Source organism: Haliaeetus leucocephalus, unplaced genomic scaffold, assembly GCF_000737465.1.
Source record: "Haliaeetus leucocephalus isolate CR32 unplaced genomic scaffold, Haliaeetus_leucocephalus-4.0 Scaffold195, whole genome shotgun sequence".
Taxonomy (NCBI): domain Eukaryota; kingdom Metazoa; phylum Chordata; class Aves; order Accipitriformes; family Accipitridae; genus Haliaeetus; species Haliaeetus leucocephalus.
In genome coordinates, this window is record NW_010972631.1 from 1989710 (window position 1) to 2017295 (window position 27586).

General features: G+C 42.4%; 2 protein-coding genes across 5 annotated transcripts in view; one reads left to right on the forward strand and one right to left on the reverse strand.

Moving 5' to 3' along the window:
• RARS2 (arginyl-tRNA synthetase 2, mitochondrial) overlaps window positions 1-11339 on the forward strand; it is a 41769-nt gene extending 30430 nt beyond the window's left edge. For 3 of the 4 annotated variants that reach the window (XM_010565710.1, XM_010565712.1, XM_010565711.1), the window contains 6 exons: window positions 3240-3307; window positions 3407-3516; window positions 4567-4662; window positions 7403-7477; window positions 8384-8447; window positions 9799-11339. In XM_010565710.1, the coding sequence (XP_010564012.1) occupies window positions 3240-3307; window positions 3407-3516; window positions 4567-4662; window positions 7403-7477; window positions 8384-8447; window positions 9799-9885 (500 nt within the window). In that variant the 3' untranslated portion in view covers window positions 9886-11339. The remainder of the gene's footprint in view (window positions 1-3239; window positions 3308-3406; window positions 3517-4566; window positions 4663-7402; window positions 7478-8383; window positions 8448-9798) is intronic. The other variant, XR_774233.1, reaches the window with a different exon arrangement.
• Window positions 11340-11429: 90 nt separating this feature from the next.
• On the reverse strand, window positions 11430-26085 carry SLC35A1 (solute carrier family 35 (CMP-sialic acid transporter), member A1). Its single transcript, XM_010565709.1, has 8 exons — window positions 25685-26085; window positions 24775-24952; window positions 19179-19338; window positions 18645-18797; window positions 17772-17838; window positions 14417-14593; window positions 13883-14017; window positions 11430-11958 (listed from the first exon to the last, which is right to left on the reverse strand). Exons 2-8 carry the CDS (start codon window positions 24909-24911, stop codon window positions 11828-11830), a joined length of 960 nt encoding a protein of 319 aa, XP_010564011.1. The 5' UTR covers window positions 24912-24952; window positions 25685-26085; the 3' UTR covers window positions 11430-11827.
• Between the last annotated feature and the right edge of the window lie 1501 nt (window positions 26086-27586).

The window sequence follows — 27586 nt, forward strand, 5'->3', positions numbered from 1 at the left end:
CACAAGCAGCAAGCTGAAGAACAGCTAAAAGAATTAATATGTTCAGAAGGCACTGCAGCATTACCCAGAGTTTATCCGTTAGATCCTAAATCCTACTTGTGCTTGTAGAAATTTTCCTCCTTACGTTTGAATTTCTGCCTAACTTCCCCTTTCCTAAATAAGAAATTGTAAATCCCTGACTCATAGCAATGTCTTCAATGTTTGAAAAGTGTTTGGATACACAGTGAAAGATACTACAAACTCGTGTGGCATCAAAATGCCTCACTGTCATGGAAAAGATTTTGAGAGCTGGGCATCTAACAGCCAATGCTAGCTTTAAAAATCATACTTGCGTGGAGTTGGTTAGTTAAATACCTTTGTATAAACTCTTTGCTATTAGCTGTACACAGTTCTGTTCTTTAAGTTTCCATTATTGGCATCCTTTTTCTTTCTACTAATCTCAATGAATCCTCTGTCCATGTAAATCCTCTCTACAATGCCAATTTCCTTTGCCGCTTTACTTTCTCCTAGATAGTTTTGTCTGTGTCTTATCAAGCACCTAAACAAAAGCCTGAATTCTGAGACAGTTTTTCTGTTTTGAAACAAATCTCGGTTATGAAATATAATAATGTAATCTAAATATATTTGTCTTTGTGAATGAATAGCCAGTCTGAGACTTCTTAGGGCTATGAACTATCCCCACATTTTTCAAGCTTAGTCCTTTCTGAATTTTGTAAATAGCAAAGGTATGAGTAGTACAAACTACTCAAAGTTGTCTCAGTTGGCTTTGCTGACCTGGCACAAAGAAAAGCAAAAGACAGAAATCTAAGTATACTAAAATTGTACTGCAAAACTGTTTCAGCTTAAGTAGTGCTGTAAGAGAACAGTGCAATTCTCCATATTCTGCTGTTAGTGGGAAATCAGCTGGGACAGCAAATCGTAAGCTGAACTCTGCAAATTTAATAGGTTACATATACCACAATAAAAAAAGCACTTGGCCTTTCCTAAAGTGGAACAGATTTGCCTTGTAAAAGACTATGATTAGAATCCTCCTTTCTCTCCGGTAGCGACAAAACAGGAAGAGTAGACCCTGGTAGAGCACGCTGTGATCTGAGTTTAAAAATAGAAAGCATTATATATGTCAAAAGCATCACCTTTTCACTAGGCAAGGTTGTGGGTCCAAACAGAAGTAACTGATTTCCCAGAAGATCCAGTTTCTAAAGTGCTGTTATCTAGGCAATCTTACTGTTCTTCTGATGAACGGGAGCACCAGCTTGGCCCTGTGAATTTCCCTGTGAGACGGGGAATGAGACAGGCCCTTTGGTGAATTTCTGTACACAACAGCATGCTGCTTATCTGCTAAAGAATATCACTCGAGTTGTGAAAAAGCTGGAAATAGCTTTGCACACATGTCTCTGCAGCTGTTGCGAGGACATTCTCTCTTAGACTCTCCTAGATTAATTAGGTTTTGTAATGATAGACTTAAGTTCTTTTGTAATGACTTAAGACTTTTGTAATGATAAGAGTTAAGTTAGTCAGAAGTGCTTTGGAGAGGCTCTTGTCATGTCTACCCAGGAAGAAGGGCAAATCATGCCTAACTTATCTAGTGGCCTTCTATGATGGAGTGACTGCATTAGTGAACAAGGGAAGAGCTATGGATGTCATCTACCTGGACTTCTGTAAGGCTTTTGATACAGTCCCCCACAACATTCTTATCTCTAGATTGGAGAGATACAGGTTTGGTGCATGGACTGTTAGATGGATAAGGAATTGGCTGAATGATCGTGTCCGAAGAGTTATGTGAGTCAGTGGCTCAATGTCCAAGTGGAAATCAGTAACAAGTAGTGTCCCTCAAGGGTCTATACTGGGACCAATACTGCTTAATATCTTCGTCAATGACATAGACAGTGGGATTGAATCCACCCTCAGCAAGTTTGCAGGTGACATCACGCTGAGTGGTGCAGTTGATTCGCTTGAGGGAAGGGATGCCATCCAAAGGGATGCTTGAGGAGTGGGCCCATGCAAACCTTATGAGGTTCAACAAGGCCAAATGCAAGGTCCTGCACCTGGGTTGAGGCAATCACCAGTATCAGTACAGACTGGGGGATGAATGGATTGAGAGCAGCCCTGCTGAGAAGGACTTGGGGGTACTGGTGGCAGCCCTGAAAGCTAATTGTATCCTGGGCTGCATAAAAAGAAGCATGGCCAGCAGGTCAAGGGAGGTGATTCTCCCCCTCTACTCTGCTGTCTTGAGACCCCACGTGGAGTACTGTGTCCAGCTCTGGGGTCCCTGGTACAAGAAAGACTTAGACCTGTTCAAGTGGGTCCGGAGGAGTGTAACGAAAATGGTCAGGGCTGGAACACCTCTCCTATGAAGAAAGGCTGAGAGAGTTGGGGTTGTTCAGCCTGGAGAAGAGAAGGCTCTGGGGAGATGTTATTGTGGCCTTTCATTATATAAAGGGAGCTTATAAGAAAGATGGAGAAAGACTTTTTTACCAGGGCTTGTAGTGACAGGACAAGGGACAACAGTTTTAAACTGAAAGAGAGTAGGTTTAGATTGGAAGGAAGAAATTTTTTACAATGAGAGTGGTGAGACACTGGAACAGGTTGTCTAGAGAAGTTGCGGATGCCCCATCCCTGGAAATGTTGAAGGTCAGGTTGCATGAGGATAGTAACCTGATCTAGTGAAAGATGTCCCTGCCGATGGCCAGGGGGGTTGGACTAGTTGATCTTTAAAGGTCTGTGCCAACCCAAACCATTCTATAATTCTCACAGCTCGGGTTCTCTGAATACAGTCAGTTTAGATATCTACAGTGGATGGTGTGAATACTCCCTAAATGTACATCCAAGTGCGCCATTAGTCATTGGAACAATTTTTCTTTGGCTCTTTATGCCTCCCTATCACTTGGAGTTTTTAAACAAAATCTGAATTGCCCTGTCGCTCTCTTCCTGATCTTAGAGATTGGCTGTCTGAATTGTGAAGAGGAATTCAGTGTAGTCTATCCAGTCTGTTGTAATGAATGCTTTTGACCTTAAAATCTGCATTACACATACTAGGGGAAGTGGGGGAAAAGCACATCTGAAACAGCTGTATCTCAACTTTTAAGAAAGATTTTTATCCTGGAATTGCATCCTGACAATTTCCATATTGCTTGTTCACAGTTATGGAAGATCTGCTGTTTTATTGGCATTTCCAAGTCTGACCAAGGGTGACATTATGCTACTACAGAGTTACAATTTCTTTTTCTGTTTCTTGTCAGCAACCAAAGAGGTAGAAGACCCTATGGAGACAGCAGAGAAAGTTGGTCTTGCAGCACTAATAATTCAGGTGAGTCTGAGCTGCCTCCAGAGGTGTTTGCATCTTCTGTGAAAAGTTAAAAATTGAGATGGAGAGCTGTATCTAGGTGACATTAATTTATTGTTCCAGGACTTCCGGGGCCTTCTGTCATCTGATTATCAGTTTAGCTGGGATCGAGCTCTTCAAAGTCGTGGAGATACAGGCGTGTTCTTGCAGTACACCCATGCCAGACTCCATAGGTAAGAGGACCGTTTGTATGCAGAAGTACAGTTTGACATGTATTTTAACCTTATTAACTTACTGCTTTGTTAAGTAGTAGTGTTAACTCCTTCCCTAAATATGACACACGTTCACTTTTTCAGCAGAGGTGTGAAGTTTATGATAGGATTCACTGAGACCTCTCGGAAGAGCAAGCCAATTAAAATGAAATTTCCACCTCATTTCCACAGGTCTGAGCTAACTGTCCATGTACTTGCCCAGTTCTAGGAACAGTCTCTCTGTGTGCTTGGTGTCAGTGACGAAGAATGGTGGCCCTAGGATTAAAGAAAATGATGTCAAAACCAAAATGCCAGTACTTGTAAAATATACCAAATCACAGAACTTAGATGTTTTTAGCTACCACTGTAGCTAGTGGAGTTTTTTAAACATTCTATTATTTCCCACTGTTGGTAACCAAGCTTAAAAGCAGACCCCTTCCTGTTGACTCAGGTCAAAGACCTGACATGTCTGGTTATTTTCTAAAAAGAATTTCAAAAGAATTTGAACAGTTTTAGCAATTATAGTGATATTTCAGATCATTTTTAATGCAGACATAGATATGTATTTTCATAAAAGCAAGTAAGAGACCTTCCTGCATCAGGCCAAAAGCCCATACAACCTGCTATTCTGTCTAAGGCAATGGTAATAGGAGATGGTATTCAGGGAGAGCATGCAAGCCTGATCCCTTTCTGTAGTCTGTTCTTCGTGTACTCCCTTATCATCTAGGTATTGATGGTATTATGGTACCATTACTAGGGTATTGACTACCTCCCTAGTCCTATTAGCATCAGCTTCTGGGCCTGTTTTCCATGCATATCTCTAATCCTGTTCATATTGAATAGCTATCACAAATTTTAATTCTTTTATCTTGGGTTGAAGTCAGCTAGTCTGTCTCAATGTTCCATTCAGCTTGAGCAGAAGATGCCTACCCTTTTTTTCTTAAAACCACAAATTACTGTTTCTCTTGTTCAGCTTTGCTAATAAGAGTTTTTCATCCCAACATTTGTTTGTTTTTCATTCTTACATTTTAGTTTAGAACAGATGCATGGGAATGAGCAGCTAACGGACGTTAATGTGGCATGCTTGCAAGAGCCAGATGCCATCTCTGTTCTTCAGCATCTTCTCAGGTTTGTCTAGTTTTCTTTCAAAATACCAGTTCCCTTAAAATAAAATTCTGAATTTGTTGCCAGCCTGCTGAGCAGGCACAGACTGCACGATCACAAGAGAAAAATGGCTGTTTCAGGCAATGGCTTGTCTGTTGGGTCATACTGATTGCCAACAGTAGCCCTTACTTGAAATCTTTGTGGACTTTAGAAACCACACGAGGGAAAAAGCAGTATTTGGAACATACTCCGTGCACATGAGCCTCTTAATTACTTCTTGTCTTCAGAAAAATATGCTAAGCTCTATATAAATACTAGCTGCAGATTTGCTTGGTTCCTCTTGTTCTGTTTTCGTCATGTGGGAAAGGTGAGAGGAAGTGCTCCTGGGTGATGTGAAATGGGGTATGTGCATGCACATTCAGTAGCTCAACATCCTTCAGAACTACTGAACGTGCACAACTAATACCTTTTAATAGAAGTAGTGTTCTTCATTAATCAGTCTTAAAGCTGAACAGTTTCTGTTTTCATTATTTCACAGGTGTGTAATTAAAATACGGAGACAAGGGAGTTGTCCATGTTGCGCAGCCTGTAATGGAGTTGGAAGTAATTGAGGCTTTCAGAATTCCTAGTGAGAGGTCCTGTATACTGCATTGCGCACTGCACAGTGCCAGAGAGTTAACTTCTTTGGCCACGCTAAGGCCTTCTTGAGGGCATCTGTTTAAAATTCAGACTTCCAAAAGCCATGCCAGAGTTCCAGGTGGCACCTTTCAGCCTGCAAGCGTAGGTTGCAGAGTCCTACCGTTAACTGTAATTGCCTCAAGAGGTCTGCCTGCAGTTTATTGTATGCTGCATGTTCTCTTGAGCAACAGCAAGACCAGCCAGCAGTGTCTTATTTATCTGGTGCAATTATATTTCACAGAAAATTCGTTAAATTCTTGGTTTTATCAATTAGTGTATAGCTGCCTGTCTTATGTGCGAAAACTGACGGGGTTAATGTATTTAGGTATGATTTGCAGGGATCACTGCATCCCAGACATGTGTCCATTTCCAAACAGAAGTTGTTGCTCCACTGCAGGGCTCTTGTTTTTATAGAGCTTCAGGTCTCCTTATTGCAAAGGCTTTTGAGTCTGGCCAGGCACCATATGGAATCTGTATGAAACATCTCCAGGCGCCTTTACTTTCAGTAGAAAGCAGTATTTAGGTTATCCACTAGACCAGGCACTCAGTGGCTAACAAACTCACATTTAGATATCCCATGATTTCAGGAGTAACAATTAGTGTTCAGTCCTTCTTGTGAGTCACCATGAGTAGATTCTTCTTGAAAAGTTTCTATGATAAACAATCCTGACTTGTCAGAAGCTCACTTCTCATGGCTCTGCTTTGCTGTTTGAAAAGCTACCAAACATTTGCCCTTAAAATTAGCTGACTAGTTCTGAATGCCATTAACTTTGTAGACTAATGAATAGTAGATTGAAGGTAGTGTGTATATCCCTGCAAAAGTGGACTTATTTAACTGATAAAATAATCTAACCAGTTGTTGTAGGCCAACACTGAAGCAGCAGCTTCATGAATCAGCAAAATTGGTATCCAAAGAGGGCCCTTTCATTTGATACCAACTTTGTTGCTTCATAAAGCTTTATTAATGGCTGTCTGATGGTGCTTGTTAAGTTAATAGTAATTTTTCTATACCTACATTGCTGTCTCTGAGGAGCCAACAGCTGCTGGTGTCTATGTGGTCCCTGAGACAATGCAGAGCTTCCCCTAATTTTGTCTCTTTCACATCTGTTGCACAGTGGTATGAAGGCAGTGACCCTCCCTGTTTGAACAGTGGCCACCTGTGGCATGCTGGCTGAGATGAGCTGCTGAATGCATGTGTAAGAGATGTTTTTGTAGCTTACCCGCCAAGGGAATGGGGAACACTCCCTCCCTGGTGCTATAGCTCTTACGTGACCACTGAGCCACCATTATCAGACATCACTCCCCAGTTCTCCCGCAGCTTGCCTTTGAAGGAGCAGGATCTCAGGGAAGTTTGGCTTGGGCATGCTGGAGGGGATGGGCCTGGGAGTAAAGACCAGGAGTAGTCCACTCCCCACTTCTTTGAATTTGAAATATATTCGGCCCCAGAAGTGCTGGTAACTTCTTGCAGGCTGTGAAAAAGAGGATGTGCACAAGTGGACAGCAGAACACACGAAGAAAAAACATGGATCTCCATGACTCTGCCTGTACTATCCAGTTTAATACTGTCTTACATAAGTCAATTTTATTCCAGGATTATGTAAACCCACTTTGTTTTTGTCTTTTCTAATGTTACAATATTTCCTTTAGCTACTTAAAATTCTAAGCTGCATTTACTAAAGGCAACATCCTCTAAGGGACTATTTTGACTGCCTTGGTTATTTAATACATTTTTTGCTCCTAGGAACTTACAATTAGTGTTGAAATGTAAATCCAGACATAATGTTCCAGGAGCAAATATAGCTCTTGTGTTCTATTTGCTATAGCCTGCCTCTCTGAGCTCTGCCATCTACAGTGTTTGCATGAAGAGGAGCAGAAGCAATCATCTCCTTCAATAATAAGTGAATGAGAAAGAAACAATCAATTGTGTGCTAATTACATGGCTTAGGTCTGGTTCAGAAGATTATTTTGGTTAATTCTGCAGTTGTGGTTGTGTGTTTGTTCTGACTTAAGCAAGTCTGATCAGCCTTATATCTGAGTACACCTTCCTACCACTTCAACACTACACAACCCTTTTCTTTCTTCACAGGTATGATGAGGTCCTATATAGATCTTCTCAGGATCTGCAACCCAAGCACATTGTCAGCTACCTCCTCACACTCAGGTAAGGTGATTGCCGATACTGGCGTCCATCTCTGGTAAGGACAGGTCTTCCTGAGCTGGCTCTGCAGCCCTCACATCTGCACTGCTTTGAAGAGTAATAATAGTGGGAAGATGTAAATTTATGGGGCAGTTTCTCTAGAGCAGGAAAGGTATAAGTAGGATAGCAAATACTATAGCAGAGATCGAGGTTGGAACCAGGAAACAAAGGAGCCAGGAGCCTCCTCAGAAACTAACTGCTTTCAAGAAAAAAGAATCACTTGGCTGTAACCCAGTGTCTGAACCCAGAATCATGCTGGACTAATCATATCTCAAAGAGCAGATCTGAGCTGATAATATGCTCTCAAATCTCAAAATTTCAGCTAGGAAATTTTGTCTAAACCCCTTTTAACCACTGATCTCAGCCTATGTGTTGAGATGGACAAAGCATATTATTATTGTAAGTAAGTCATACTGCATATGTGACCTCCATAGGGAGGGTCCCCATAGACAGGTCCCGTCTGATTTGACAGCACAGTGGAATACGGGAGTAGACTTGCTGGAGGAAGCTGTAGAGCCTGTGTATGGGGAAGGCTTTAACAAGTTAAGGAAACTTGTCTAAGGAATCCTGCCCCTTGGGAATGACAGGGCAGGCTCTCAAGGACCTTTCCAGACCACTTTTGGGGTTTGTTGATTGCGGGGGTGGAGAGAATGTTTTGGGCTTATTTTATGAGCCGTATGTTGTTGATGGCATGCAGGCTACAGAAAACCATACCCTCCCTCAGCCAGGTGAAAGAGGCTGTTGGAAATAAGTCTCTGGCGTGCTGCAGTTGCGGCTGTTCCAGTTCTGCTGCTTTCTGTAGCCCGTAGCACTGTTCTTGTCAAGAGACTTGCTTGTTCTCACCGTTCCTCGCCATGCTTTCCATTTCAGCCATCTTGCAGCCGTGGCACATAAAACTCTTCCTGTGAAAGGCAGCGCCCCTGAATTAGCCCAGGTATGGCAGCAGATTGTTAGGCGGTGGCTGGAGCCTGTGTAGGGCGTCCCAAGGAATGATCCACTAAAGCTTTGCCAGCCCAGCTGTGTAACCACTGGGGTGAATATGCACCTGCAGGCTCATGAGCCAACAGTCAGGCTCTCCTGTGGGTGGCACTGCTTTGGGAAGGCAAGGGTTGCTGTTCACGGCTGTGCCTGCTGGAGAGGGCTGCTCTGCCTGACCTTCCCAAAAAAGGACAACTGCTCCAAACCCAGTCAAACCCCTTTCCTTATCGCCTTTCCTTCTGAACTTTTAAAAAGTAAACATTTGAGTGTTTGTCTTGCTGGTTAATTTCTGGTGGTTTCCTTTAGTGGTTATGTGGGAAGACAGAGAATTAGGAGATAACTGAATCTGTCTCCTCCCTCTTGCCACCTACATATTCCAAGTTGTCTGTATTGCCTTTCCAGCTAAAGCACAGAGGCTGACAACTGTTAATATGCAGTTCCACATAGATGCAAATTATTTTCTACTGATCTCCCAGGCAATGTTTGACCCATTAACTGCTCAGTGAATGATATACTAATTACGCTGCCTTTCTTATTTTCTCTTTCATCTATTTCAAAAGCAATTACCTAGCTGACTTTGGTAGGAAGTCACATCCAAGTGTTGAGCTGTATTGTGGGGGAAAAAAATTCAGTCAAATTGATGGAGCTGCACTCTGTATTTGAGCTTAGATGCTGCAGGTACTCCTGCCTTTGAAGATGGACTAAGACAATCCAAGCTACAAGGAAAATTTCAGTTCCTTATCCTGTAAAAAAAACCCTTACAGTGTGACAGCTTTCAAGAACAATTTTTTTGGAGCAAGGCTGATGATAGAGCCCTTCCCAAACAGCCAGCTGTGTAACAGCTAAGACATTGACAAGGATGAGCGAAATTTTCAAAGAATCCCATAGTTGCTTGACGACCTCTAACCCAGGCACAGTGAGAGGAGGGATTCCAGCAGTATCCTCAGGCTGTTACAGCTTGTGGCGCATGAAAGATTTTCACTTTTTAGTCATTGCTAGCTCTTTTGCAGGCATTGCCTCTGGTCGCTCTGCCCTGAGGGTATTAGACTGGGCTGGACACCCCTTTCCAGCTTCCCTTGGTTGACAAAAGTGTCCCTCTGTTGACGTTGCAATGGGCTATCCACAGCTGATGCGAATTCTGCCAGCTCTGGTGTTAGTCAGTACTCCAGTTATGTGTACGTCTGAATCCCAGCACCCTGCATGGGCAGTGTTCTCACCTCTGACAGGCTGCTCCTAACTGCTGTCCTGAGAACTATGCCCTGTTCTGCAGTGATATCGCTAAGCTGACAGCTGTTCTTGTTTTGCAGGCAAGGCTCTGTCTCTTTCAAGCTGCACGCTTGGTTCTAGCCAGTGGAATGAAACTTCTTGGAATTACACCTGTAACTCAAATGTAATGAGGCTGTATGCAATGTGAAGTCACATCCTTTAGTAAAAGCATTTTTTTCAGCATAATACTCTCCTGCGTGTCATTGCTAATGCAGTGTGGAAACCCTGCCTGCTCTTGGAGGTTTGTACAGCCCAACACACCGACTGCAGAAGGGTTGCGTGGCACAGCCATTTGGGGGGGGCCAGGGCTGTCACAGTTGCTTTCTCCCAGGCACTTGGTAGGAATAGTGTACTTTTAAGATACCAGTCTTCCTGGTATTTCCCATAAAAGAGAACTGCTCTGCATTTACCCTTGTAAATATAACATCCTTTTGGTAGAGGAACTGGTATTAACTGCACTGCCCCAAGTGATCAAAGTTCTCCCTGTCTGCAGTTGCCATTGTGTACTTAGGCCTAGTGTTACAGCTGCCCTATAACAAACCGGGTTAGTCAGACCCTGCCAGGGAATTTTTTTCCTGTGTGTTGTACTGCACTCACCCTTCGGTAACATTAGCCAGGACCAACTGCCAACTCTGTCACATCCTGTTCCTCACCCATTCCTCTGTCATGCCAACGTGATGACCAGGGAAAAGGGGGGTTGCTGCCCAGCTGGTGGAAGAGGAACTGCAGTGCTCCGTCAGCACCATACACGCAGTCAGACATGGCAGCTGCTGCTTGGCACCCCTGAGCCACCACACCGCTGAGGAGAGGTGCAGGTGGCTGTTCCAGCCTCTGAAATGCCTGACAATGTCTACCACCACCGAAGCCTTGACTCACCAGAGCCACACTCTGGTGGCACACTGTTCTAGATGCACAGAACAGCTGGTGAAAGGCAGAGAGGAGCATCCCCTCCCACCGGAACAGAATTTAAGTATGTTTGTGTTTAACACGTCCCACTTCCAAGGAAAACACAGCTGGTTGACTCATGTCTGAAGGAATCTAACCAGGACGTAAACTTGGTCACCTTTCTGACTCCACTTTGAATGTAAATGAGTTGCCCAAATGCACCAAAGTCAGTTTTCCCTCAATGCAGAGTTGCAGTTTCTGGAAGGCCTCAGAAAATGAGGGAGGAGGTTGAAATTATACAGTCGGCACTCATAAATTAAATCAAAGCCTAACATGCCTTACAGGAACTCTTTTCAGGCATCACTCTGTGTGCACAAAAAGGCTTAGAGAGAAAACATACAGATAGAAATCTAGTCTGACACTGAGTTGACTCATTCATACTTAAGCCAGAGACACAAGAACACATGTGAACCTTCCCCTGTACAGCTGGGGGTTGATAAAACGAGGAGGAGAAGAGAGATCTCTCTACCAGCTACAGCAGGTATAAAAAACATTTGAAAGGTGAAAGAAAATCTGCAATGTAAGAGAAACACCTGTCTCATTCTGACTTTTTAAACCAAACAGCAAGTGCTACTTCTAAACACTTCTAGGTAAGTGATGCTTGAAGAATTGTTATTCTGGTGGGGTTGTGTCATCTCATCTGTATCACCTAGGAGACAACTTTCCTGTCATTAATCAAACTGCAATTGCCAACTAGTTTAAGAGAAAATGCTGGCAGTAGTTGCTCTTTTTAATAATTTTTATGAAGCTTTTGGGCATTTCTGCCTTCAGAGGGCAAGACAGTTTATCAAATACACAAAGAACCAATTTCCCCCCGTTATATACATTATATACAATTGAGTGTTCAGTTCCTTCATTCTGCTTTCCTTGTAAATGGGACTCTTCATTGTCCGATGTGAATGAAGAATACCTTCAATAAAACACCCATCCAGCTCCTCGGCTGTAATGTAGCCTCAGCATCAGCCACTGGCAACCTCACATGTAAAACAGAACTAACTTCTGCTTTTAGTGTATCCCACTGAAACAGTTTCATGACTAGCTTAAGGCTCATTTTAAAAAAATGTAGGTTTTTTTTTTAGAGTCCATTTTTTCTCTTGTCTATCTGTCCCATTTTTATGGACAATGTCACACAGTAGCAAGTCTCTCTTTTGAGCTCTTAGTCTCTGATGGCTGGATTTTTGTGGTGTCTTGTCGAGGTAATCCATAGAGGTAAATAGAAATACACACCAGGAAAGCACCCACGGAGAAGGTAAGAGCTGGAAGGAGACAAAATAGTTTAAATAAACACCGCTGTATAAGAAGAAATCTTCAGAAAAGTAAGCTATATAAATTCTGATATCTGAATGACAGTATGGAAGTTATTCAAAACTAAGCAGGACAACAAGTTGTTAATAATTCACAGAATCTAGACTTGTCCTCTGTCACCGAGAACTCTTGATTGTTTACAATTCCCACACCATTTCAGTTAGTCTCATATCAGCAAGAACACGGCGATGGTCAGAAAAGCAAGTGTGAAACATCTGCAGTTCCAGACGCCATCCAACAGGCATGTTACAATAAACTTAAAGACACAGTGGATGTGACAAAGTAAGTAGCCTGTGATAACACATTTGGTTTGTCTTTCCACTTCTAAGCAGGGTTAACAAACACTATTGATGAGGCTTTCACAGAAAGATCACTGTCCTGGTTTCAGCTGGGGTAGAGTTAATTGTCTTCCTAGTAGCTGGTACAGTGCTATGTTTTGGGTTAGGTATGAGAAGAATGTTGATAACACACTGATGTTTTCAGTTTTTGCCAAGTAATGTTTAGTCTAAAGTCAAGGATTTTTCAGCTTCTCATGCCCAGCCAGCAAGAAAGCTGGAGGGGCACAAGAAATTGGCACAGGACACAGCCAGGGCAGCTGACCCCAACTGGCCAACAGGGTATTCCACACCATGTGATGCCAAATCCAGTATATAAACTGGGGGGGAGTGGGGGCAGGGCGATCACCGCTCAGGGACTAACTGGGCTTCGATTGGTGGGTGGTGAGCAATTGCATTGTGTATCATTTGTGCATTCCAATCTTTTTCTCATTACTGCTGTCACTTTACTAGTGTTATCACTATCATTATTAGTTTCTTCTTTTTATATTCTATTAAACTGTTCCTATCTCAACCCAGAAGTTTTACTTCTTTTTTCCCTGATTTTCGTCCCCCTTCCACTGGGGGGGGGGGGGGGGGGTGAGTGAGCAGCTGCATGGTGCTTAGTTGCTGGCTGGGGTTAAACCACGACAATCGCCAGTCCAGGTTTGATTTGTGTCAGCCATGAAGAATATGTTCTGCGCAAGTGAATTTTTAAAACTAGTTGTGTTTTTCACCACTTGCTTTAAGGTGCAATTTTTTCAGCCAAACACCAATGATTTTCCCCTTATGCAAGCTTTCCTTAAGTCTCATCTCACTAATGCCACATCAGAAAGCTAGTTTTTCCACCATTACACCATACCATCTTTGGATTATGGTAGGAAAGTAAAAAATACCCAAAACTGAACAGTGAATGACTGCGCAGGAGCTACTGGGTACAGCATCAGACACAGACTTGATCAGGGAGAAAATCCATTGTAGTTGCAGGACAGCCCAAATCTGCCATTTCCTCTCAGAAATATTCACCATGTCAGTCATGACCCCAGCTGCTGTTTGACTCGCTCTCAGGTGGTGGTGTCCAGAGCGCACAGGGAAGATAAAAGTTAATGCAGTAGCAGGTATAACTTAACCAGGATGTGTAAAACCCTTGCAGAAATAGTTGAGGAATTAATTTGGCACTGGCTCTACTAAAACCAACAAGAAATGATAACTATCAACAGCAGTCTCAGGTAAATGGCTGTTTCACAAACTAAACTGCATCAGAAAGTGATTCATGAATAAAGCTGTATAAACTTGTAAGCTCTTTAAAATCAGAAAGAACCTTTCTGCCTGAGGTTGTAGGATGCCTCTGAAAGAGCAAACCGTGAATGCCTTTGAAAGCACAGGATCACCAGGCACCTTGCATAACGCAACAGGAATGATATGTTAGTGCATAGGAGTCCTGGAGAAGTTAAAACCAGAAATAATTCAAAGTGATCGCTTTGGTATGAACTGTGTGCAGCCTGCTGGCCAGGGAGGAAACATGCACATACCATCAAATCAAAGGCAAAAAGGCACTTACTTATCTGGAGGCCAAAGAGGATGTAGGATGCCACAGTAGAAAGAACAATGGCTGCCGCTGCAGAAAAGCCTTTCATAATGTTATCTGTGTACTTAACAACGACCGAAGTGTAGAGGCCACCGACGCTGGCAAGAACTGGAAAGCAGATGGCATATTTCTATTAGAAAAGGTGCAGTAGGTTACTCTTGAAATGATGCATTTTACTCCACCGGTGTATTCCCTGTTTGGGCTACGTCGTCCTAATTGGTGATTTAACATTCAGCAAAATAGGATGTCTACGTGGCATCTAGTAGATCAGATATGACTCACTTAAAGTGGATCTGCTCACTACTCAGTTATTTAGACTGCTGTTTCAGCACAATTTTAAACTGAACAAGTGAATAATTTCCAAGAAAATACTTTTAAATAAAATCCCTCAAAACACAGTAAAAAAACCAGTGTGTCAGACTGAATTTGTAGCTTCATGCCATCAGTTCTATCATAGTTAAAAAAGCAAAACAATGTAACAAGACCCTAAAACCACAAAATACTTACAGATGACAAACCAGACGTAGTATGTATAACCATAGAAAAACCCTTTCTCATGAACTTGGGCTCCGTCTGACATGTACACACCGAATAAAGTCACCACAATCCCAGACAAGTACATCTGAATGTTCCTCACCCACAAGGAAGTATCTGAACTCTTTACAACCTTCTCAAAATAAACTCCTGAAAAAAACAACACAAAACAAAAAAACCAACGGTTTCAGTGAGATGAAGTGTCATCTTTAATGATTCAGCATTCATAGTGTTTTAAAGACACACAAGACTACTAGAATCATCTTGTCCTACAGACTGTTAAGTTTCACAGAAGTTCCCAATGCCAAGGACCCAACAACACATCCTACAAAAGCGTGCCTTCCACAACAGGATCATTTTAATGGGTACATAACATCAAAAATAGATTCTATTTCTCTTTACAGTTGTTGTAACAATGAACCTCATCAACAACTGAAACTACTAATTTTGCTTGATTTGCCAGGCTTCTGTCCAGCAGAGTTTCTTCTGTACAATTCTACACCAGAAAAAAGCGTTTCACCTTGGCACCTGGCATTTTATCCCCAGGACAGTATTTATGTATTTCAATATGATGTAGAATTTTTTCTTTTTTTTTCCCTCCATTGGGATACTTGGCAGTAAAAAATTAAAAACAGGGGTGGGACTATATTACCTCAGTACTGAAAATTCCTCAGAAGCCTTGTGCCTGCGGAGTACTTGGCAGAGTGGTGATGTTCTGAAACCACCGCTTCAGTGGATTACAAGAGCAAATCAAAACCGATGCTTTCTGCTAATTGAAACTACAGATTCGTTTTGAGGAAATGGAATTCATTTTAACCTAAAGCTCTTGTTCACAGTGCCACGCTGATGAGTGTGACTTTTATGCTCTGCATTACTGAAATTCCCCAAATACTTTCTCATTATTCTACTCAGGAGGTGTAGGTCAGACTAAAAGGCCGACATTTGACAAGGCTATCACTACCTGCCTTTTTAACCACTGCTTCCACACCAGGACTCTGCTTATCTCTGGAATTTCCTCAGCATTTGAAAACACAGACAGCAGTTTGCAGGACTCCAATCTTCTCAGCCACTTGCACAAGCTTCTGTTGCGATCCCTACTGACTACAAGTTTACTGCTGATTAACGTCGCCCAAGATCCTTCATACAATATGAGAAAAGTATATGGAACTGACAAAGAAGGCACAGAGAAAAGACCTGTGGGTTAGAAGCCCTAGGCACACACTCCTCCGGAAATCTCCGAGTTAGCTTCAAGGAAGGTCTTGCTACTCTTTTAGTCATGAAAAATGCAATTTATAATTTCATACAGTACAGTGAATATTTATGGTGAATAAATTAGAGAACAGATTTATATTTCAGGGGTTCAAAGAATAAAAAAAAACAAAGAAATATGATACTATCTCATATGAATATACATTTTTGAGGTCTAAACAACAATATCAACAAAAAACCTAGTATTGTTAATGACTGCAGTGTTTAAAAGAACCCACAGTAATCTATCTTGAGATTTCTGCCCACTGAGAAGACCCATAGAGCACAACCGGATGTAATCAGTGTACCAGGAATTTGGCTTGAATATGAACCATATTTGTAAATTTTATAAACTAAGAAAACAGTAAGCAAACCAATGAAACCATGCTTTCAGATTTCTGAAAATGCATAAAAATTGCTCCACTAGGCAAGATGGAGGAAAGAACGGGTGCTGTTCAGGAGAAATCACTCTTCAGTACTGTTTCAAGTCACAAACGATCTGGCATTATATATTTTCCAATGCTTCTATAAGCTTTGTTGGGCCCCCGGATACTTGGAAATTATCACAGGATCAGCAGTTGGAAGAATAAAGTTCCTTTCCATCTCTGAGGGACAAAAACACATAACTTTTTTGACTTTGCTGGAATAATATAAAACACTTAACATGGTCAGTCCAGAAACTGAAGGTTTAATGCCAGAATAACTTCTTATGTGGACATGGGAAGGAAGAGGAGGAAAGGAGTTTGAATAGGATTTATGTTTTCAACATGTAAATCCCCAAGGGCACAAGGAGCTCCACTGATGAAATACTCTGTCCTCCCAGCTGCCTCCAAGCTACAGCTGTCAGTGAGGAAACGCCCAAGCTGCAATCATTTTGCAGAAGAAAGCTGTATGTGTCTAAATCCTCTAGAGCCGCCTGCATCAGCCCTTTCAATGGTCTGAATTTGCAGACCTTTAGAAGCACAGCTGTCTACCCGCGTTAGCTGAGAAAGCTAGAGAGCTTTAGGAGACTCCGCAGGCTTCACAGTGAATGCTGTGTTTTGTCTCATGGCTTGGGAGCATCTGTTGAGAGGAGTAAATTTATAACCTTCCAGGAAAAGTTGATTGAACAGTCTTACTTAGTATTTCTGCTTCAAAGTGCCCATTTCACTGAAAAGACACCAAACATGAACAATACCCTCCTCCTTTCTTCCCCTGCCAACCAGAATGTTTTCTACGAGTAACAAGCACGTATGCACAGCACAAGATGATTCTTGCAGGATTGTACGATACTAGAGGTGGGTGATAGTACCTTGTTTTTGTACAGAGGGAGGGGGAAGAATCCAGTTTACAGCCAGGGAAATATGCCCCTGTGAGCCAAATTTCAAATTAAGTAGTAATTTGATTTTCCTTATTTCTCCACACCAGCTCACTTGTCCTCAAGTTCTGGTCTTCTTCTGCAGAAGCCAGAGAAAAACTACTCTGAGGGGAAACACTGGTTGTAGAACAAAACCAAACCAAAAATCCTTCATGAGGTTTATCTAGGCTTCCTGCTACGCATCTTTCTCTCCGCCTTACTCATGCTCCCTCTGCATCTCAGTTTGATTTACCACCTACAGGACTACAGCAATGTGTATTTCGGGGCTGAGTTAGCACAAGAACTGAGCAAGGAGCTCAGTTGCCCTTATAAAAAAATGCAAGCATTCCGTGTGATCACCATAAAGGAGCTATTCACTGTAAAGCCAACTTTATAAAATTGATGTACATTAACTAATTGTTCGGAGTGAGTCATTACGGATGTTCCCCCACAGTATTATTCTAAGCATTTGAAAGACACTTCCACTTGCAAACCAGCATTCTAAGTTGCATCACATAAAACCAATAGTATGTGCTCCTAGTCATTTGCTTGACAACTGGAGTAATCATGTCATGAATCTGCCACGATTACTGCAAGTAGAAGGTAATTACGGGTAGAAGGGATAAAGTCCTTTTTTATCTTCTTATCAACAAAGACTGTTAACTAATGTAGAGTGTTCCGTTTTAAACAAAATGAGTTCTCCAGTCCTTTTGTTGTGACCTGCGTACAGGAATAATACTATACCTGCAAATCCTGAACACAATACAGCAACAGCAATCGCTCCAAACCCTAGCCATGGATTCTGCTCCACCTGCAACATCAACCATTATTTTAAAAAGGATGCAACACTTCAGTAATTTACAGTAATCAATCCCAGAGCTACTTCTTTAAGTACAGCAAAATTATTAGCATTTCATTACAGTATAAAATGTACTAGAGCTGTCTTTCAGATTAGCTCAGTGTAGCTGTGTGGTGTTTCATTTTCTGTGTGTGCTCTCACCAACCCTTGCAGTGCTCAGAGGCACCATCTACTTGGGGGTGGCCAGTCTTCCCAGCTGCATGACCTGCCTTTCCCACTAACACTGCTGACCAGCGGCTAAGACCTAAGAAACTGAAGACACTTGTTTCTTCCTGGAACGGGATTAGGTCAGTGCCTCTGAAGGGTGTGTTTAAATGACATACCCACACCCACAAGGCACTGGAGTTTCCCTCCTAATTCCCCCAAGTGCTTCCATTCCAAGTTCTCTGCTCCAACAATTACAATGATACCAGGGCCAACTGCTGGAAACAATGTATTACTCAGATACTCCTATGATGGTGCCTTAGACTGATTATGATAGAACTGTGGTAATTTATACTAATTGTAGCAATCAGTTGCCCTTCCAACAAGTGAGACTGGAGCAACACCACAAGCCTGCCTGAACTGGTACACAATAAATGCAAAAGTGAATGATCAAACTAGTGGTTATGTTGTAGATGAAGTGGCCGGAAATAGGAAAGGGATACTGCTGTGTAGAATGTAAGGGACCTTACCTTAATCCCAGCTGCTGTGAAGTGAAATACAAAGCATAAGGCAGTTTATTCTTCATTGTGAAGCAGCAAAATGTGAACTTTTACCTGTACTTTTGTAGCCTGAGCAGGCTTCCACTGAACAAGGGTAACACCACCGCACAGCATGAAGACAGAGAACCACTGCAACTTACTAAGGGTACGGTTTAGCATTAGGACTGTACATAAAGCTGTACAAGGGATCTTCAACTGGTATGTCACCTAAAGAAGATGGGAATATAGTGTAGAGGATGTGGTTTTATAAACTCCTCCCAAACAAGAAAATAAAATAGAGAATTCAACTACAGAATGACAAATAAAATTTTATATTCATTGATTTCCTACAGATCCTTGGTGTTTTGTACCATTACCAATTACAACGAAGTGAATTTGAAGTGACTCTAGCAGTGAGTGGGTTAGCTCAGAAAACCAGAGCACTGCAACAGAGTGTAAGCTCTGAATGTAACAAAGCGTCATTTGGCTTTTAAGACTGAGGCTAAAGAGGGTACTGTATGCTACACACAGATACCTAGCACGCATGCCTCATGAAACCATAAAGAGAAATGTATTTAGAGATCAGTTACTGACAAAAACGTGTATTACCTGGTACACCGCCGCATCCAAGTTGCTAAGAGCCACAAATGCCATATTGTTTTGGAGAGCATACACCAAAGATGGTACACTTAATTTTAGCAATTCTGTAGGACTTCCGAATACATTTTCTTTTAAAGATGTTATTAACCTTGTCAGACTTCCAGTTTCTCTGCAAAATAAAATAGTAATATAACTGAGGGCTCTCCTAAACTGATATTTGAAACAGAAATCAAATCAATGAATCCTTTGGGAAGGCTGAAAATTTGTTCTCAACAATCAGTTGTACCTTCTGCTCATTAAAGAAAAATTAACTGGGAAAAAACAGTGAGGTTATCAAGTAGAAACCCCTGAAGGTGAAGAAGACATTCTGGAACCAGGAAGTTAGATGCATTAATGTGTAATAAAGTAAACAACAACAGCAACCAGGAACACTGCAAACAGTGGAAATAAGGCACCAACTATGCAGGCAGTGGGACAGAAGGTTGTTGTTCCCTCCCCCTTTTTTTAGGGGGGGGTATTAATATTTGTGTGTGATGTCAAATGCCTGTGATTTTCCAGATCCCCTTTAACGTGGGCCTCACAGTACAGCCAAAAAAGATGGTATCCTTGCACACTGCTGAGCTGGAAACACCTCTCATTCCTCAGCCAGCCCTGGGTTCCTCTTGTCACCTGTGCTGCAGGAGATGCTGGACTGGCACCAGCACACACATGAAGAGGTCTGCTGGGGCTTGTGGCAGCTCCCTGTCACCTTGCATCTTCACACGTCTCCTTCACATAATTACAGTGTGTGCAAGAGCAGGCAATGGGGAAGAACCTGTTGCTTCTTGCTGCTGTCCCCTTTTGTGGCTTGCTCCTCAGCTTATTAAAGCTGACCTCTGCATTGCTAGTTCTCCCTTATCATTTGTACATCAATGTGACATTTCTTGCTTACTTGTCGCTGCTACTCAAGTCCTCCACTTCCCTTCCCAGCTTTCCCCAATTCCCATGTTCCCCTTTCCATTCTTTGGCTTGGCCACTGACAAATACCAACATCCAAAATCACTTCTGTCCCCTCCCACAGGCCTCTCAACTTGCAACCTGTTATCGGTCTTGAATTTAACACTCCTTTTGCTTCCATTACACACGCATATGAACAAATGGCTCACATCCTCCTCAGCGCTCCAGGAGCCCAATTTCCCACGTTTCACCCACATCCCAATTTCTTTCTTTTTCACAAATGTACATCATCTACCTGCCCCAAACTCTTATTAGCCATCACCAAAATTAGCAAACTCTCTATGCCCCAGGCTCCTTCATTAACCACCTTATTCCTGCATATTTTCCATTCCTGATCAACCCCTGACTCTGCGCTCCAGGTTCTTAAACTTTTCCTCTCCAAAGATTTATAGACTCTCTCTTCTCATGATCATTCCACCCAAGTTTCTCTCCTCCCTTGCCTTCCTCCCTGCCTGGCACCAAGCATATACCTCCTTTTCTCCTTTCGTTTCTTGTAGTGAGAGCAGTCTTTATACAGGCAGCTACAAGGATTCTTTCTGTCATTTTCCCGTAACAGAGAGCACACACAAAAAACCAGAGCCAGGGGCAGTGCAGTTAGCAAACAGAGGTGAGTATGGTTTCCCACACTCTTGCTGTACAATTGAGGTCACATGGAAGCTCTGTCCTCACATAAGGGGATGCTTCGCTTGGGACAGACTTGGTGACACCGAGCATGTCACATAGGTGTCTTCTGCAAGACATGTCAGGCCACAAGGCACAATCGCCGACATGAAAATCTATAGACAAATAGTACTTAAAGCTAAGTTTGCAATACAAGGAAGGGGAAGAGTTCATGCTACAGCTCACCATGGTTAATTGCACTAGATAGAGAACTGCATAAAATATTATGAGTCATGGACATTATAGGCAAAATCATTGGTTTACTTATTCCTCAATGTATTTATTACATTGCCCAGCACTGGGAGATAAGCAGTACAAGAAAACTAAGAGTTCCTGGTAACACCCAAGTGCTTCTATCTCAAATGTCTAACTGCAAATAAAATATAATTAGTGCAGATACAGTTCTCTTACTCTGTGAGAATGAGAAGTCAAAAAAACCCCAAACTACACAGTAATGGTGGTTTCTAGTCAATACTAAGGTGGGCTGTCAAACAAGAAAATAATATTTAAACTATACCTGCTTCTGTTCCAGACCATGCTCGGTGAATTAGCTGGTCACAAATTAAAGTCAAATCTCAGCAGTAATAGTAGTTTCTGAACCTCTAACTGTAAGTTGAATTCAGTACAAAGATCACATGGAGACAGATTTAAATCTACAAAAAAAGGAATTTAAAACAAGCCTCTGTGTACAGCTGCTAATGCAAAATAAGGTCCCCAAAGATGTACGTTGCAAAATCAAATAAGAAAATAAAGAATGGTATAGCTTGAATTCAGTGTTCTTCACGTTGATCTAGATTTGACTTAAAAAACATACTCTGTTTTTTTCATAGATCTGAATAGGTGAGAGATACTAACAACAATCAGTTCTGCAACAGAAACCTGCATTTGCTAGAAAAGCTGAAGTTAAAACTAGAGTTTGCAAAGCAGCTCTACTCTTCTTCATCCATTGCTAAGTAATTAAGTACCATCTAAGAATGTAGACAATGTAATTACCAGATGGTGAATTGGACTTTAAATAAATATGAGAATTTGAGAGTATAATTGAGTAAACAATTAACAGAGCTTAAACGGTCATAAACTTCTCTTTTGAAAGACAATTTTTTGGCATTCATCCATTCAATGTGCCTTCCAGGAGAAGCCTTAAAAGTAAACACAGCGAAGGCATAGTGTAAGAATGTGTAAGAAAACAAATTCTGCAGCCAGAACAATGCGAGAGTCACACTCCAGTATCCTGTATGTTGCAGTGATCAATGCTGGCTGTTTCAAAAAGAAAAAGGTACCCACCCAAATGTATCCCACTGTACAGAAAAAACAGATGGTATTCTACCTTCTAACTGGTTATTAAACTACAAAGGCACCTTGCCTTAGGTGAGACAAATTGGTTAAGACTTTAAAACTGGAGGAAGCTGTAAAGGAGACACTGCAGGAAACTGTGCTGGAATTTATGCTGTTCAGTATATTCGTAAGTGATCTAAAATGGGAGATTGCTAAGAAATTGGCAAATTTCGCTGATTATACTCAATTATATGCGATATCCAAAAGGAAACTTTCAATAGTTGCCAAAGGGTCTCTCACTACACCGAGTAGAATTCACCACATCTTTTGCCATCTGGGAAACAGCTCAGTTACCTAGACAGCAAAGGAAGGCATCCAGACCCACCAGCAAGAGAGACACCCTACCAAGAAGTGGTGAGCACGGCCTGATGAATAGTGTCTGCCGGTGCCCATCTCTCTCTCAACCATGGAGAAAAAAAAAAACACTAGCTGACCAGATCAGAATAGCTATTTTAACCTTCAAACAGCTCAGTGAATCAGATTCATCCCATTTTAATTGGCAAATAAAGCTCAGTGGTCAATAAATGAGAAAGAATCATAGGAAATGACAACCCCAAAATATAGCAACCATCTCTAAACCAGTTACGGGCATTTGGGAAAAAGATGCGAGTAGCTCTCTGACAGCACCAGCTCGAGGCTCAGCTGTGTTCAGTGAAATGAGCAGAACATTACAAATCCTTAGGAGAGGAACCGAGACCAAGGCAGAAAGCATCTTCACCCCTCTGCCTAATGCCATGGCATGTTCACATCCTGAATGCTGCATGCAGCTCTGGATCCTGTTTCAAAAGGAATGTAACAATACTGGAAATGCTGTGGAGATGGGTACTAGGATGATCATGGAAAAATTAGACTAGGACTCCCAGCTTAGAAAATAAATGAGTGATGAAAACACAATACAGGTCTGTAGACATATGAAAATAAAAATGAAGGGAGAAAGATTATTCATGATGTCTGCCAACACAAGAAGACAGAATCCAGTGAAACTGCTAGCTAAAGCGTTTATGGAAAAGTACTTTCATGTATACTGTGTAATTATATTGCAGAAGTCATTTCACAGATACAGTAGTGGCTAACAGTTCAAAAAGAAACTGGACAATCTCACAGAGGACAGGATCATTAGGCGCTACAGCCACAGTGTGCACACAGCATCCAGGCCGGGAAATCCATAAGCTTCTGCCACCAGCTAAGGAAAGCTCAGGCCGTGCTTGCCCTATGGCCTATACTTCTGTTCTAAGCATCCTCTGCTGACTACTGTCAAAGGAAGGATGATGGGCTACATGGATTTTTGGCTGTGTAGGGCTGTTCTAAAAACATAATAGACTTCTGAGTTAAAAGTAATTGCCTTTTTAATTATATCAAGCAAAAAGACCATTCATATGTTTAACGAACACAATATTACTGACCCTGAACAAAAGGCAGACTGTTTAGCCTGCTGAACTAGGCCCCTCTGGTATACTATAAACAGCCTGGGTTCCAGGTGCACAAGAACAGATTGAGAAATTATACACACAGGTGAGGCTACCAAATGCCACCCACAGGTCCCTCACTATTGAGAAACGTGGGCTGCTGCAGTCTCCAGAAAGCAGGCTGGATCAGAATCCACACTGGCCACAACACTGTGAGAACCACAGCACAACCACTCGTCAGCAGAGACACTTCTGCCAACATTTTGTGCTGGCAGAGTGAGAAGCCCAGGCTGCATAAAAAGAAAAACAGAAGTTTGCCACTGGTCACACTTGCCTTTTCTAACGCATTACATTTAATGAAAGGTTAAACAAAAGGTTAAACTTGCCACAGCTGCCTTACCAAATTCAAATATTGTCTCATTTCTAAAGCAAGTAAAATGCCATTTTGATGTTATGTAGAAAGATCTGATAAAAATCTGAAGTACACCATGTGACTTCATGATCCTCTAGCACAAAACAGCCAGCCTTCTGATGTACCAAAAGCTACAAAGGGATAGGCAAAGACCCTAAAAGAACAAATTCTATCACAACAGCAAGAACTGGGCTTTGGAAAAGTCCACAATATAAAGATTCTTCCAAGGATGTAGCACAGGGAAGCTGAGAGGAAAGACAGCAGACTGATGGCCTCCCTACGCCAGATGCTCACCTGTGGACTAAAGTTCTTGTTCTTAGTGGCAGTCTGAGATTACAGAAACTCCAGTATTTTCTGACCACAGTCTTTCAGCATTGGTTCCCCAAGGTTAAGAGAGACAGCAAAATGTCTGTCTGCAACATTGCTTGGGAAAATTTATGGGTAGGAACATTACAATTAAATATAACTCAGCAGACGACGGCTCATAGTCCAGGTTTCATCTGCACCAATATTTTAAAGATCCAAAACATCACAGATAATCCATGCTGACATCTGAACCTAATCCAAAGCATACAAAAATAGAAAATATGTAGAAAGGACACACCTGAATATTGTGCTGTTTACAAAGCAGTTTCAGTTGAGAAGGACTCACAAGCTCTAACCCGCTCTAAAATGACTCTTCCACAGCATGACTATCCAGCCATGTTCTCAAATGTATCCGTACTTCGGTATCTGAGAATCTGAGGTTAGAAGCAAGGATTTGTTTTCAAATACTGATTAGCATTCCCATACTTACTTTGCCAAGATGCCCACACTCAAGAACAACTTGATAACTTCAGTGATGCACACAGCTGTTGTTGAAAAGTAGAGTTCTGTATCCACTGTCCTTGTGTACCGCAATGCGACCGTGTACGTTGCAGCAACCAGGGTCATCACTGTGAGGCAGTACAACTTGAACAGTAAGCTGACATTTTCTGAAAGGAAATAAAGATGATGACTCAGCATACCCTTCATTTTAATTTAAGAACTGCAACAGGGTGTTCTACAGCTGGAGGACTGTATCAAATACTACTGTGGCACCATACAATAACTACAGTGTTGTGAAACACTTGCTATAAAAAGTTTAAGTCAAATTTTAAAGTCTCTTCTCAAAGAAGCTTGTATAGGACTTTCAGGTGTTTGAAAGTAAGGTGTTCTCTTGCCCTCATAATCATCCTTCATTCTAGAAAAACTAATCAGAGACTAACATTTATCTGATAGTAATCAAAAAGTCTTTCTGTGCTTTCCTGCTCTTTAGCTGACAGTAAGTGCTTGCTCTTAAAGGGCAGCTGATCCTCTGCACGTAGTATACTGAAGTCTGACACAAAGAATGTTGGCAGACTAGTAAAAGCAAGGAGAGAGGAAAAGTTGAGTATCAGCAAAAGGAATCAATCTAGCAAATCTTAATAAATAAGGCAGCATTTCCTTCAGCCTTATTTTCCACCTAAGTTAGTAGAAGAGTTTTGCTTAGAACAGTGATAGGACTTCACACAAAGGGCTTCCTTGAAAAATTATTGACTGTAGAAAACACTAAGGTTATGGCTTTCCAAGTAAATTAAACCAAACAAGGACTATGTATCATCTGTGTTATCCCTTGGATCTTCCCCACTGCTATACTCCAACAGTAGCAATTCTTCTAACAGTTTTGCCCTGGACCAACTACTAACCTGCATAATCTGGGAGTCAGCCTGTCCCAGGTCTACTGGCAAAAGGCAGTTTTTCATACAGCCGCCCTCCTCTGAGGCCTGAGAGTTTCATCGGGTGGATGAGGCCAGGCCATGCCAGTTCATTCCCATGTCAGAGAATGGCTAAGTCTGCATCCGTACCAATAAAGAGAACAGTGCACAACTCCAAACAGGACTTCTCTGCATGAAGGCACAAGCTACAACATGAGACATGAGCAAATGTGTGGTGTCTACAAAACCATTTTTCAAACCGGCAAATTATTCTTTGTTATGTATGGCATCTGACAGGTGGATGTTGGTCGTTCAGCAGCATCTTTCAGGCAATTATCTGTCGTGTTCTGAATATCCTAACGAAATGTACTTTAATTAATATAAGTTTATGTTCCTCCGCTGATTAGGGAATGAGCTAACAGATAAGCTCCAGGCAGATTTGTAATAACTTTGTTGATTTAAGATGGGAATGAATTGCTGAATCCAGCGCAACCGATGTTTTGGTTCATTTTTCTTTCAAGCCAGTGATGTCTTCTGTTGCATAACATTTCTGCAAGGTACAGTTAATACCTCCTGCTGCTGCAATCATTTAAATTAGCTAGTTCCTTATAGATAAAAATCTTACCTACGTCAGTAACCACTTTTAAAAGGTAGAGCCAATTAGTTTTTGGACTAACAATGTTTAGAAGAGACTTACAAGCTGTAATCCATTTTCAAATTAGGTTTGGATTGCAGGGAGGGGCAGTGGGAATCCAAGGGCATAACAACCAGAAAATAAAATTAACCCAGTCCAGTTTTACAAAAATGTATTTTCTAATGATACTTTAGTGCTGACAGAAATTATATTAACCATGTGTTTTTACATATCAAATTTAAGTCTACGTACTACCAAACTAAAACTCAATTTAATCCTTGCCTATATTAACTACTCTTTAAAAAATAAGCAAGCGCCCCAATTCGGCAACAGTTTGCAAACTTGGGTAAACCAAATGCAGCAGGACATAATGAATCTAGTAACCATAGTAGGCAGTTCTAGCGTTATGTAAAAAGCTACTTGTAGTTAGTTTTCAGCCTGAACATTTCTCCAGCCTGGCTCACATGCCTGCATCAGTACTAGTGCAGCACTGGGGGCAGAAGGAAAGCATGGCTGGGGCACCCATATGCTTCTGCTGCTAAGTCTGAACTTCTACCAGCTTCAGGAAAAAAAAAAAAAAAGAAGAGCTGAAGGAAGCTGTTGTTTCTTTCCCAGAGCTTCTCTCCCTGGTTTCAGTAAACCCCACTCGCAAGAAACGATTTCCAGCAAAAGGGACCAGACAGGCCAAAAGCCTCAGGATAGAAACGCGGGCCTCCCACGCATCTCCTGTAACCACTCCGCCGGGGCTCTTTTAAACGGCAGCCCCGAGGCCAAGCCTGGCACACGAAGCACAACCCGCAGCTCGGCAAGGGCTGCCGGGGCGGCGGGCACCTCACACCCAGCCTCGCACATGCTGCGGGGAACCCTCCTGCTCCCGGCCCTCCTCCTCCCGGGGTTCCCCCCCTCCCCGTCCCCACCAAGCCTGCGGCCGAGAGCTGGCGGAGCCCTCTGCGAGGCCCTCCACGGGGGAAGCCGGCCGGGGGGCAAGCGTCGCCTTCCTCAAGGGTTTGAGCCCACCTGGCTGGCCCGAGGGCTCCGGCCTCGGGACGGCCGGGGCTCTGGCGCGGTTGCGCACGCTCCGACGGAGCCCCCGGCTCCGGTAGTGTTTTCGGGGACGCCTGCGGCGCGCGCAGGGTGGGTGCCGAGGAGCACGGGGGGTGCCCGCCTGCACCGGCGACCGGGGCCTCACGGCCTCGGGCGAAGCGCCCGAAGCGCCGCGCCACTTCCCGGCGCTCCCAGAGCGGAAACCGGCGACGGGA